Raw genomic sequence first — 14,129 nt, 5'->3', positions numbered from 1 at the left:
GCTTTGTGTTATTAGCATTTGCACATTTACTAGTTAGCAACTATGTTGACATTCAAATGAACTGAGTAGTTGGTTGTGTTTTTAAATAAGATTATTTAGTGGGTTGAGCTTTGGCTTTTCCTTGAAAAGTGATTCTATTATGGACTATATTAAGTCTATAAGTGGAAAAGTTAGTGATCGATATTGGAATGTTTGAATCCTTATAAGTTTGAGTTGGAATATATCAATCATTAATGATTCTTCTTGTGTTTGTTATGAAATGAATTACATCTTGCTATAAATGGATTCGTGATGACCACTCAAATCCAATTCAATTGTAATAAGCCCACCAATACATTTAGCCAATAGCTTTGAGCATGCCTTGAAAAGGTTAGCTATACATGATCAACACTCAATAGCAACTAAAGTGAGGACCATGAGATAGACTCATATTGGTACACAACCTCCTTATAGACAAAGTTATAGTATATGTATTAACATCTCAAACTCAAATAACTAAGTTGGACATCACCATCCTCAGCCAAGGTGCAGGGCTACTAAGACTAAATCAAGATCAGTGAGAGTTCACTACTCTCATAGAGTCTTAATGAAATGCAAAGTGCAACCTGCCACTGAGCATAACACTACAGAAAAAAAGCACAAGGGTCACCCTTCTTAAAAAAGTGCAAGAAAAAGAAAAAACAGAAAACACGAGCTTTTTAGGGATCCCACTTTCGACAACAGGTTCAAGAAGAAAAACAAGTTCTTCTCAGAGTCCTACCCGGATTTCAAACATGTTTCTACCGGAGAGAGCCTGTGGATCGCCAACAGGAAAACACCAACCTGGGTCTCTGCAAAACTCGAGTCGCTCGCTGACCCAGCTGTAGGTAAGGCCACCACGGCCCGCTACAAATCTCCACATACCCCACCTGTAGCTGGTGATGAACCGGTGAGTTTAGGGAGGCTGATACACCGCGTGAGAGACTCAGCTGAGAGCAGATCCCTTTCTTTGGGAAAACAAGCCTATGAAGCTGTGCTCAAGAGTGATGAGCACAAAAGCAACATCTACTTGTTGACGGGATTGATCGATATGTACTGCAAGTGTGGCGAGCTTGAGGAGGCTCGCAAGATTTTCCACTCCATGGGAACCCAGAGTGTTGTGTCCTACAACACGATCATCCAGGGCTGCGGCTTGAACGGGCAAGCTGAACTTGCTCTGGAGTACTACTCTGCCCTGAGAGCTTGTACCACCATTCAACCCAATGATCGGACACATGTTGCGGTGATCAGCGCCTGCTCCAGACTTGCTACCGCATCCAGCGAGAAGAGGGAGAGAGCTCTACGCATCGGGATGGAGATCCATTCAATGCTGAGCAAGGAGAAGAAACAGGTAGATCTGTTCGTGGCGACTTGCCTGGTAGACATGTACTGCAAGTGTGGCGAGCTTGAGGAGGCTCGCAAGATTTTCCACTCCATGGGAACTCGGAGTGTTGTGTCCTACACCGCGATCATCCAGGGCTGCAACACGAACGGGCGAGCTGAACTTGCTCTGGAGTACTACTCTGCCCTGAGAGCTTGTACCACCATTCAACCCAACGATCGGACTCATGTCGCGGTGATCAGCGCCTGCTCCACACTTGCTACCGAATCCAGCGAGAAGAGGGAGAGAGCTCTACGCATCGGGATGGAAGTCCATTCAATACTGAGCAAGGAGAAGAAACATCTAGGTCTGTACATGGCGACTTGCTGATAACACCATTCAAGCTAATGCTTGCACCTACACCTGCGTCCTTGTTGCTTGCGGGAGTGTGATGGCGATCAAGCTCGGGAGGGAGATTCACCAGCTGGCGAAGCATGAGGGGCTGCTGAAAAACAATCCAGTTCTGGGCTCCAGCCTGGTGAGCTTCTATGGCAAATGCGGTGATGTTGATTCTGCTCAGGAAGCGTTTGACGAGTGCCGAGCTCGGGACAACACGGGTCTCTGGAACTCTCTTATACAGGCTTACACTCTCCAGGGCCGATCGATCGAGGCCTTGGAGCGTTTCTATTCCATGACTCAGGAGGAGGGCTGTAAAGCTGACGATGTGAGTTTTGTCTCGGTGTTGAACGCTTGCAGCCATGATGGTCTGGTCGGGAAAAAAAGGCAGCTTCTGGATGAAATGCCCAAGCAGTATGGAGTCAAGCCACGTCTGGTGCATTATGTGTGCCTGATCGATATGCTCGGGCGAGCTAACCTCCTCGACGAAGCTGTGAGAGTTCTCAGAGCCATGCCTTTTGAACTGGATGCAGTGGTTTGGAAATCCCTGCTCGGAGCCTGCCGGAAGTGGAAGAATTACACGATCGGCAAACTCGCGTTTGAGTGTCTTGTGGAGATGGATCCCAAGAGCAGCACGCCCTACGCATTGATGGCCAATATATTTGGAAACCTGGGGATGCTCAGTGAAAGGGCCGCTGTTGTGGAGAGAATGAGAGGTGAAGGCAGCTTCAGGGAGCCCGGGAGAAGCTGGTGGACGGATGTTAGCTCAGGAAAACTTGTCGGGGATAGGAGTCACTCACAGAGCGACGAGATTGCGGCCAAGCTCAAGCAATTGTTGCTGAGAATGAAAGAGGAGGGGTACGCGAGTGATGTGATCAACGTTCTAAAAGACATACCCGAGGAAGAGAAAGAGGATCACCTGTGCGGCCACAGTGAGAAGCTTGCGCTGGGGTGTGCTCTGGTGAACTCGCACCAGAAGGAGACCATCAGAATTGTGAAAAATCTCCGAGTTTGTGACGATTGCCATGCAGCCACTGCTCTCATCTCTAAGCTGGAAAAAAGGCTAATCATCTGCAAAGATGCCAGTCGGGTTCATGTGTTCCAGGATGGCAGATGTTCCTGTGACAACTACTTTTGAAAACATGTCAGTGCTCTTTCTTGCAGTTATCCCTGGTTTTAAACCCTCCGTGAGTTAAGCAGAAACATGGGCCGCTGAGTGAGCATGCCTCGTCAAAGTACCGCCGTCAACCTGAACTTCACGGAGAAAAAATTAACATTTAAAAGTTAAAACTATGCAAAAGGAGGATGACACGTTGTCTTAAATTTAAATTTCTTTTTGGTAGCAGAATCGGGGAATGCTCACTAAACCTGCCAACAGATGCCCCAGAACAGAGTGCCCAGATTCAGATAATAAGCCTTAGTATGAAAACCTGCCAGGCGAAGAGAATCCAGGGAAAGAACTGGAACCAAACTCATTAATGATTATGCACAAAAGAAAAAGAGAGAAAAGCAAAAAAGGTGAGAGAGAAGAAGAAAGCAATTTAGTTCTTCTATTGCTGAGACCATGCTCCTGATTGATCTGGAAAAACATCTCCTAAAGATTGTGGGGAGGGGGAGGAGCAGCTAGCATGTTCTCATGACGAAGACACAGCGCTGGAATCTCATCTTTCACCCTTTTGCTTTAGGGTTTAAATGCATATTGCGGATGACAAGAGCCAAGTGCTGCCTGAGGAAGAAGACCGTGAACTTGAGGTTCGTCGGGCTGTGATTGGGAGGAGGTTTTGCATCGGCCTGTGGTGGGTGAAGCCTCAACATGTCACCACCTGGAGTAAGTTTTCTTTGGAGTATTACGATGTAGAGGAAACTTCAGATGGAGAAGAGGACCTTCTTCACCATTTGTGGCATGCTGGAGAGCGAGATCCAGAAGCAAGATACCGGTTGGAGGAGTGCGGTGCCGGTGGATGTTCGACTGGGGGTGACTTTGTACAAGCTTTTCAAGAACACAGATTACTTGGATCTGGCGGACAAGTTCGGCATCGGGGAGTCCACAGCTCATGAGATTGTCATGGACACTACTGCGGCGATTGTCAAGTGTCTCAGGTACAAGATTCATTTTCCTTCAACGGCCAAGGAGGTTCGAGCTGTTACTGCTGGCTTTCGACAAGTGACAGGTACATTTTCTTATGTTTTTTGGATTGTTATAAGTTTTGATGAGCAATAGGAACCCGACTGCCTAATGTTGCTGGGGCGATTGACTACTAGACTGGACGGCGAGAGCTACTACGACTGGAAGCAGCGGTACTCGGTCATCTTGTAAGGGGTTTGTGATGCCCAGAAGAGGTTCCTCAGTGTCTACGCTGGGTGGCCAGGTATGTTTCTTTGTGTGTTGCTACAATTTTGTTCCTGAGGGTTGAATTATGAAAAACCCTCATGTCATGGATGCATCCTGAAAGCAAAAAGCTGCTGACATTGCCTGCGGTGTTAGCATATGATGATAGGATCAAGCCATACTTAGTGGGGGACAAAGGGTACCAACTCCAGCAGCATCTGATGATTCCACACACAAGTAAATCTTCTTCATTCTACTTTCTTTTGTTCACTTGTTTTGGTTGTTGCTCAGCTCCGAACCTGAGACCATCCAAGGCAGCTTTCAACCTTCATCACCACCTTGCTCGGATTGTTATTGAGCAAGCATTTGGACTTCTTAAAATGAAGTTCAGATGCTTGGATCAAAAACAAAGGATCCAGCCAAAGTACCTTCCCAACATCATCAAGAGTTGTTCTTGATTGATGTTGGGGAGACTGATCTTTGGGTGGAGATCCAAGCTTGGAGGAAAGAGGTGAAAAGGCTCAAGGACCAGGACCTCTTTGTCGATTATGGTGATCCCGAGCAAGCAGAAGGGGAGCCTTGTGAGGAGTTGCACAGTCCAGAGGATGCGAAAGAGGTTAGAGAGAACCTCACGTTTTCCCTCTGTCTTTGCCAGTGGCGTTCGTGTTTGCTTTCAAATTTGCCGGGATATAATTCTAAACATTTGAATTTGAATTTGAAATTTTAAAATTTGAATTAAGTGAATTTTAAGTGTTCGAATGCATTGTTTTTAAGTGCGAATCTGAGGGTGTTTTACCACTTAAATCTAAGACATGTGCAAATGCAAAAGTCCTTATAAGTTTACTTTGCAACACAAATTTTTTCAATGTGCAAACCCAACTTTCTTAATTTTTAAAGTGGGTCGCTTAAGTTTTTTTTCACTAAATAAATGTGCGAATTTGTCCTTTCTCAACATAAAAGATAATGTTTTGCCAAGCTTACCACAACCACTGGCAACCTTGATTGCCAATGATGTTGTCCTTGGCTGTGGTATCTATAACCATACAGCTAGTGCCAAAGTTACACCACCAATGGCCCATAGCAAGCACAGCCATGGTGGCACAAGGTCTCGGCCATGGCTAGCACTACCTTGGCTGGCCTTAGCCGTGGCATAGCCATCTACTAGAGGAGCTAGAGGAGAGCTGTTGTAGGAGGAGTGCTAGAGGAGTTGGAGGAGAGCTGTTGCAGGAGAAGTGCTGGAGGAGCTGGAGAGCTGTTATAGGAGGAGTGGTGGAGGAGCTGGAAGAGACTCAATGCACAAGGGGTTTTGGAGGAGCTAAAGAGTGAGAAAGAATGATTTGATGAAAATAAAAAAAAAACTGAAAAATCCAAGAGTAGGATTGGCAAAAGTACAATGTGGAAGAGAGTTGTTGCAGGAGGAGCACTAGAGGACATGGAGGAGAGTTGCTACAGGAAGAGTGTTGGAGGGAGGAGATATGTTGCATTGGAGGAAAGTAAGAGCCACTAGAGGAGTTGGGCACTAGAGGAAAATAAGAGTTGCTAGGTGGAGAGTTGGGCATTATACACAATACCATCTACACTAACTAACCTAACCGAACTCAAATAGATATAATTTTCTGGTTTGCTTTGATATTTCAATTTTTACATAAATAAAAAATTTATATGATGTACTCATTTTAATACATTTTTTTATTCATATGTACTTCTTGTTTATCTCTCAAAGAGTTCAACTAATGTTTTTTTTTATCAATTTTATTCTTCCTATAGCAAGCTTAAAGCAAATAGTGAAGAATATAAGGAAGAAGTCCTACACTCTTAAAATCTTGCAAACTTTCCTTTAAGAACTAGTCAAAAAGTTCACTTTTTTTGAGTAGTCTGATGTGTTTGTCTTTATAGCATGTCCATAAACAGAAAACAAGGAACTTTTTACTTGCTCCTCATAGTAGAGTATCACAGTGATAGAAGAAGTTTGAGCTTATTCTCCATGCAATGGGCAACAATATAATCAAGTGGCTGTAGTGATTGATACAAAAGTTCTCCTGGATCTTGCTTGTTAGGCTGGAGTGGCTAAGACACTGATAAAGGTAAGTTCTGCAAAGATTTAATAAGGTTTTGCTGGATTGTCCTTACTGGGCTTACAGTTAGATCATGGGTGATCAGGAGCTCACAGTTTTGCACAAGATTTGATCAAACATGTTTCTTGCTTGAGCTAGGATCCTTGATCTGCCATGGGTGGTGATCAATGCATTCACAAAAGGTGCCGGAATGAAATCCAACAGCTTAAGCACTTTCAAAAGACACCATTCTAGGCATTTGCAGTGATCATTGCATTCCAAGAGACCAAGGTCCTCTTGCTCAAAACTTCCTGCAATGCTCATGATCACATTTCCAAGATTGAGCTCCATGTTTCTAGAATTCTTCTGTGAATCGTCACTTCTTTCTCATACTGCACAGGACCCAAGAAATCGCCTCATGGAGGCTGCAACACTCAATAGTTCTAGGACTGGCAGACAAGCCCTGTCCCATGGACAGCCAGTGCTCCTTTCGTGGGGAATGTGCACATTACAGAGGTTCGTTTCTGTTTTCCAGTCTGTCTTTTAACTCCTCAAATGTCTTCGTCATTATGAAGAAGAGAACCCATTGAGAAAATACAGTGTTGGGCAGACTGTTCGAGCTAAAATCCTTTCAAAACGCAAAACCAGCAGAAAGCACAGAAATGCTGGCATTTTGGATTTATCTCTACGTCCATCTGAGCTTGCAGGTCTGTATGGTGGCCCTTTGAATATCATGACTTGCAGGAAACGATGCTGCATGCTCAGTGATTACTTTCGAGACCGTAATCATTGAACAGTCGGTTATCAGATACGTTCAAGAAGTAAAGGACAACTGGGCATGGCTAGTCCTTTCACCCCATCTTAAAGGCTGCCTTTTTATACTGGACACGTCTGACGATCCCTCAGAGCTTGAACGTTTTAAAGAGCGCTTCAAAGTCGGTGACCCGTTCCAGTGCCATATAAGAAGTGTTAACCACGAAAGGAAGCAAGTGGATTTGTCTCTACACCCGAAAACAAGTGACGAACAATTCAAGAAAGGCGACCTGTTAGGCCGACGAATGACACGATTTTTTGCTGGTGTTGGCAGACATACTGTGCAAGGCAGATGGGAAAGTTTCGGAAGAGTTCATGTAACGATACATGGATTGATGACCCAGCCAGTTTATTTACAGAGGGACAGTTCGTAAGGTCTTGGATTTAAAACGACCAGGGAGGGGAAAGATGGGCTTGGAACTTTCAGTAAGTTGGTGGACGTGGTGGTTTTGAGTCCCTTCCGAGCTATCAAACACTTGAAAGGTAACTTCCGAGATTTGCATTAAATTTTTTTGACTCTGCATCCAATGCTCGTATTGTCAATTCCGTATTGGAACTTAAGCAAGATATGAAGTGCAAGTAAGCAGAAACCTTGCATGCTGTGGACGTGACTTGTTTTTGTGTTGCAGGGTTTTGTCAAGAATGTGACGGAGAAAGGTTGTTTTGTGGTCCTGGCACCTTCACTTGAAGCTAGAATTCAACTGAAGAACCTATCGAACTCGTTTGTACAAAACCCTGCAGAAATGTTTCCACCAGGCAAGGTGATATCAGGAAGGTATGAACTTTTCTCCGTATGGAAGTGTTTGCTGATATGTTCTTCTTCGTCAGAATTTTAAGCATCGAGCCATTGTCTGGGCACATTGAAATGTCTTTGACGGCAACAACATCACAAGATTCAAGTGGCTGGAAGAAGTTTGGTGCTGGAGAGATCGTTAGTGCGCATACACAACATTGAAGCATTTGGGATCTTCATCACCCTTGCCGAGAGTGAGGTGGCAAGCTCTCTCTCTATCTTGGTTTCAAGTTCTTAGTCTGTGCTCCAGGTTGCTTCTGTCATGTCTCTGAAGTATCTTACGATTTTATTCAAGACTTGTCAACACTTTACAAAGTCGGCCAATGGGTTCAAGTAAAGATTCTAAAGGTGAGAACGAAAGCTTTAGTAAAACCACATGATTTCGCTCTACAGGTTGATGCGGAAACCAAACGTATATCTCTTGGAATGAAAGCGTCATATCTGACCCCTGAGGATGGCATCGAGCCGATGGAGGAAGAAGCTATAAATGAAGAGCCTTCGAACACAAATGTGCTCATGAATAATGATGAGAGGGAGGAGGAGGACTACTTGGATCTGGCATCAAAACGATTCCCACAGCTGTGCATGTCGATCCACTCTCAACAAAGACGTTGAGGATACAGTGCCAATTGACTTGAAAGAGCAGAGTTACTTCTTGTTTATATTTACTCTTCTCATGTCCTGCTTCTCAACAGGGAGGCTGCAGCAAAAGAGAAGTTATTACAGATGGACCAGCCTCCAGAGACCAAGGACGACTTTGAAAGGCTTGTAGCAGCGTCACCAAATAGTAGCTACATGTGAATCAAATGCATGGCTTATTGGTTGTGTCTTGCGGACCTGGACAAGGAGTGAGCAGTGGCTGAAAGGTAACACTCTACTCGCATTTGATTCTATTTTTCTTGAGGTGTTACGATCCAAGCTCTTTTTTATAGGGCATTGGAAAAGATAATTTATCGAGAAGAAATGGAAAAGATGAACATATGGATGGCTTATCTCAACCTAGGGAAGCATTTAAAGAGCAAATAGCAATTACTTTAGGTGGTTATAATGATCATGGAAACTACTATAGTAAGCATGCTTGTGTTTGGGGATGCAGATCAAAGGTATGGTAGAAGACCTCAATGTTTTGAGTGCTAATGTTGGGGATATATTACAACAAAGTGTGGCAATTTGTTAGGTGCCAGCTTTGACCACATGGTTAACATCGGTCAAAGGGGCATGTTAGGGTAAAGAATTTAAGAGTGACAGCACAAAGGAGCTTTTGAGGTAGCTTGGGGGTGGTTGGGTTCAAGAGGGGGCATAGTTTAGTTTAGGAAGACTAGATTGTTGATTTTTCATGCCAGGTCATAACATTGGTATTAGGGGTGTTAATTGTGATAGCCGACCATGTTGGATGCTAGAATCCTATTGTCGATGGTGGTGCCGACGGAGCTACGGAGGTTTGGACCATGGAAGATGTGCAAGCCCTTAATAAAAATTAGCAAGAGATGCAAGACAAGATGTATGGCATGATGAGTACCTTGTGTGAGCGTGTTGAGGCACTCGATGGTGGCACTCCAAGTAAGTTTTCTTTGGTAGATCGACTCAAAATTCCAACCTTTTCTGGTGATGGTGGTGTGGATGAGTGTTTAGCTTGGCTAGCCAATGTGAAGAAGTTTTTGGCTGTTAGAGGAAATTCGGATGCAAAGGCTTTAATGGCTATTCCAATGGTTTTGTGTGATGTGGGTTTTCGGTGGTGGAATTGGCTTGAGGAGTTTTGTGTTGTGGATAAAAAACCATTAATATCTATGATAGATAAGTTTGAGGTTGCTTTCCATTTATGTTTTGCCCTTCATTATGACGTGGAAAATGCTCACACTAAACTTTGACATTTTCAGCAAGGGAAAATGAAACTTGAGGACTATATTGAGAAGCTGACTCGTTTGATTAGTCATGTTCCCACGAAGGATCCAGATCAGAACAAGTCTTACTTCATTGATGGCCTTCATAGTGAGAGCATGCGGCAACATTTGCATCATTCTTAGCCTACAAAGAGTTTGGAGGAGCTCTTTGATGCTGTTTGTCGACTTGACAATAACAAGTATAAGTCTCACAAACGTTCGAGGAGTCCTTATGTTGAGAATTGTCGTGATGATCATTGTGGACACAAGGATGGGAATAAACATCACAAGCTGAAGTCTATGGTGGCTACTTTGGGTACATAGGGGTCAAAGAAGCAGAAATTCTTTGTGAAGAATTATAGACAAGGTTATCATCATTGTGGCAAGCTGGGATATTACAAGGTTGATTGTCCACAATGAAGAGCAAATAACATGGCAACAAGAATGGCCAATATTTTACTAACGGTAAGTCAAATACTAAGAAGTTGTAAACTTTGCAACGCAAGGATGACAGGGACGACAATTCCGGTTGGAAGAAGAGGCTTTCAATTGTTACTTGTCAACTTAACTATGTGTGGAACAAGGTCAAGGACACTTGTGCATCAACTTTAATGCTAGAGGGCATGTTCTGTGGCAGTCTAATGTGGATTTTACTGGACAGTGGGAGCGATGACAACTTTGTTTCTACAAAGTTTGTTGAGGAACCTAGCCTAGTGACACGAGGAGTTCTTCCATACATGGTGGAAGGTGCAATTACCTCTACTTAGCATTTCGATACTTGTGTAGAAAGGTTAGAAGTGTTGGTTGGCAAAACCACACTTGTGGAAACTTTTTATCTCACGGATCTTCATCGTGTGGAGATGCCATGGTTGGTGAAGGTGGATCTAGAGATAAAGTGGAGTATTAAATGTGTCTCGTTAGAGTATGGTGGCATTAAAGATGTGTGGTTTGGAGAGGTAGTTCAACCTCTAGTTGTTATGCTCTCTACTACATCTTTGAAGCGGGCTTATCGTAATGGAAAAACACTTTTAAGTTACTTATTGTTTGTTCATGACTTGGGGGACTAAGTCACGTGTGCAGTATGCGGACTATACTCGAAGAGTTCTCTGATGTTTTTCCCTTTAAACTTCCTCATGGATTGCCTCTATTACGAAGTGTGGAGCATGGGATTATGTTGGAGCCAGGGACACGGCCAATTTACTAGTGTCTATTTCAATTGAGTTATGCTGAAGAGCAAAAAGTTTAACAACAAGTCAAGAAGTTACTTGAGTTTGCATTTATTCAACCAAGTAAGTCTTTGTTTGGTGCTCCGGTTTTGCTTGTGAAGAAGAAGGACAGTTCAATGAGGATATGTATTGATTACCGTGCCTTGAACAAAAAGACCATGAAGGACAAGATGCCAATGCCGCATGTGGATAATATCTTAGACAAGTTTGGTATCATCAGATTGCAATGGATGATGCATCTATCTCTAAGATGGCATTCAACATAAATTTCAAGCATTTTGAGTTTATGGTTATGCCGTTTGGTTTGATGAATGCACCAGCCACATTTACTCGGTTGATGACAGAGGTCTTTAGGCATTATTTTTATGAGTTTGTGGAGATTTTCTTGGATGATATTCTTGTTTTCAGCAAAAATATGGAGGAGCATAAAGTGCATTTGTGCAAGGTTCTTTTGTTACTCCATGACAACAAACTTTATGTGAAGAAGAGCAAATGTGAATTTGCAAAGTCGAAGATGAAATATCTAGGCCATATTATGACATCCAAGGGTGTCAAGACGGATCCAAGGAAGGTGGCTATGGTGGAGAACTGGCCTACACTGACTTTAGTGGTTGAGTTATGCAGTTTCCTTGGTATGGCTAGTTATTACTGACATTTTCAACATAAGTTTGTAGAGATGGCTATTTCTTTGACACAATTGTTGCACAAGAACATGCCATTCGAGTGAAAAAAGCCACATGAGGATAGTTTTGTGGCATTGAAACATTTGTTAAGCGAGGCTCCAGCACTTCGCATTGCTGATCCATCAAAACCTTATGAGGTGACATGTGATGCGAGTGGTTATGCATTGGGAGGAGTTCTCATGCAAAAGGGACAGCTTATTGCATGTGAGAGTTAAACTTTGAATCCTGCGAAGTAATGTTATTCCACATATGAGCAAAAGTTACTCTTCATTGTTCATGCTTTGCGGATGTGGCAGCACTATCTTTATAGTGCAGTGTTCACGGTGTTGATGGATCACAAACCTCTTGTATATCTTTTCACATAGAAGGAGTTGAACACTAGGCAAGCTCATTGAATGGTCAAACTCATAGAGTTTGGGGAGTTTTCTATTGAGCATCATCCAGGAAAATCGAATATAGTGGCAGATGTTTTATCTTGTGTTTGCCATGTAATGGTGTTATAAACATGGTTTTGTCATCATTTGAGTAAAGTAGTTAGTGAGTTTGGGCAATTGGTTGAGTGTTCTCATTGGTAGATGGCATTCTTTATTATAATGGCCATATGTATTTGCCACAGATGGATGTGTTAACTTAGGTTTTATTTCACTATCATGATCGTCTAGAGGCTAGTCATTTTGGGGGGGAAGAAGACACATGAGTTGATTAAACACAATTTCTATTGGAGGAATATGAAAGCTGATATCCTTGAGTACTATAAATCATGTGAGCTCTATCAGCAGGTAAAGGTGCCATGGGAGAAGCTAGGGGGACTTTTGCAACTTTTACCTATTCCTCAAAGTTGTTGGTGTAGTATCTTTATGGACTTCATCATTTGTTTACCACAAACACAGAAGCAAAAAGAGCAAGTATGGGTCATAATGGATTGCTTAACGAAGTATGTGTGGTTGTTGGCTCTTTAGAAGAGTGTCACTGCCTTAGACTTGGCTGCGGTCTACATGGAGAAGGTCTTTCCTGATTTTGGTTTACCGGAGGACATCGTCAGCAATCGAGATTCAAAGTTCACTAGTGGATTTTGGAAAAGCTTTGCAAAGGTTATGCAAGTGACTCTAAAACTCTCGAGTGGAGATCATCCTTAGATGGATGAGCAAACCGAGCGTGTGAATCAAGTGGTGGAGGATATGCTACATTGTAGCATTGGTCAAAGGCAGGGACAATAGGATCTATATCTTCCATTAGTGCAATTTGTTTGCAACAATAGCTAATACAGTGGAACCAAGTTAAGTCCTTACTTTGCCATGTTTGTAAGGCATCCTCAAACAACAGTGGAGTTGGAATTGCATTTGAGTAAGGATGTTCAAGAAAAGCTTGATTCAAAGGTGACTAATCTATCCACAGAACTTGATGAGATTCTGGTGGTGTGCAAACAAAATTTGCAAGTAGTTTAGAATAGAGCAGAGAAGTTTGTTAATAAGCATCGCCAATTCCGGGAATATAAGATGGGTGACCTTGTCTTTGTGTGAATGATCTTTTTGTCAAGTGAGCAGCAGAACACTTTAGTGCCTTTGTGGAATGGGAAGAGTGATAAACTTTTTCATTAGTATGCTAGTCTATATGAAGTGTTGGAGCACGTCGGTAAGGTGGTTTATTGAGTGTGGCTAGCAGCTGGGGTGAAAATTCATCTAATATTTTATGTAGCTAATTGAAAGGTGTTTTATCTCAAAGTGACAAGCCCAATGCCTCTTTAATGTATAGCTCAGGAGCTTGAGCAAGGTTCCCCATCAAGGGTGATCACTGGTATAACTTGTCTTTGGGATAAGGACTTTGTTGGGGGGAAGAATTGTTAAATGCCAATTTTGACCACATGGTCAATATTGGTCAAAGGGAGGCTCAAGGGTTTATGAAGGTATGTTAGGGTAAAGAACTTAACTTACCCTAGGGCTCACAATTTTGAGGTAGCTCAGGGGTGGTTGGGTGGTGAGGAACCTTAAGAAATTTAATTTAGTCTAGGAAGATTAGATCATTGACTTTTCGTTCTATGTTATAACACAATTGTTCATGATGTGAGGAATAACACTAGAACTTCTGCCATGCTAAAAATATACTTATGCTCTTTTGACATTTATGGATAATAGAAGTTCTATTTCTTGTGCTTCTTCTCTATCACCAACAAATAACAAAAGTCCTCCTATTCTCTCTCCTCCACTCTCTTTCATAACATGCAATATAGAATTAATGGAGGATGAGTAGTTTATGTTAGTTTTTGCTGGAGTCATAAATAGTATAAATGTAATGATCTTGGTGGACTTTGGCTTAGCAATTTCCTCTATTCAGTGTTTAATTGTTTGAAGTTTCATTATAGCAAGTCTTTTGTACTTGACCTTTATGACTTGTGTTTACTATTCATAAGTCATCAGTATAGATATTATGTATGGAAACGCTGGTTGTCTACGCGCAGTGTGGGCATTTGGAGGAATCGAGAAGGATCTTTGATGCATTGCCGGCCAAGAACATCGCGTCGTGGACAGCGCTTGCGAGCGCGTATGCCGAGAGTGGGCATCCGGGCGAGGCCAAGGCAGCGTTCGATCAAATGGCAGTGCAGGACGTAGTTTCCTCCAC

The 14,129-nt window shown here is 42.8% G+C and overlaps 1 protein-coding gene and 1 long non-coding RNA gene across 2 annotated transcripts; both read left to right on the top strand.

Annotated features, from left to right (window-relative positions):
- The first annotated feature begins 1,523 nt into the window (after nt 1–1,523).
- On the top strand, nt 1,524–2,918 carry LOC112346857 (pentatricopeptide repeat-containing protein At2g41080-like). The gene is made up of 2 exons (XM_024676657.1): nt 1,524–1,563; nt 1,736–2,918. The coding sequence occupies exon 2, from the start codon at nt 1,791–1,793 to the stop codon at nt 2,871–2,873; it is 1,083 nt and encodes a 360-aa protein (XP_024532425.1). The 5' UTR covers nt 1,524–1,563; nt 1,736–1,790; the 3' UTR covers nt 2,874–2,918.
- Nucleotides 2,919–3,692: 774 nt separating this feature from the next.
- Nucleotides 3,693–3,983, top strand: LOC112346808. Its single transcript, XR_002992585.1, has 2 exons — nt 3,693–3,797; nt 3,907–3,983. It is a non-coding gene; the product is annotated as an uncharacterized LOC112346808 (long non-coding RNA).
- The last annotated feature ends 10,146 nt before the right edge of the window (nt 3,984–14,129 follow it).

This window comes from Selaginella moellendorffii, unplaced genomic scaffold, assembly GCF_000143415.4.
Source record: "Selaginella moellendorffii unplaced genomic scaffold, v1.0 SELMOscaffold_17, whole genome shotgun sequence".
Lineage (NCBI taxonomy): Eukaryota > Viridiplantae > Streptophyta > Lycopodiopsida > Selaginellales > Selaginellaceae > Selaginella > Selaginella moellendorffii.
The sequence above is the reverse complement of the archived record's forward strand: the minus strand, read 5'-3'. Positions and strand labels throughout refer to the sequence as shown.

Coding starts and splice junctions, on each gene's coding strand:
- LOC112346857 (XM_024676657.1), top strand. CDS start 1,791: ATGGCGATCAAGCTCGGGAGGGAGATTCACCAGCTGGCGAAGCATGAG.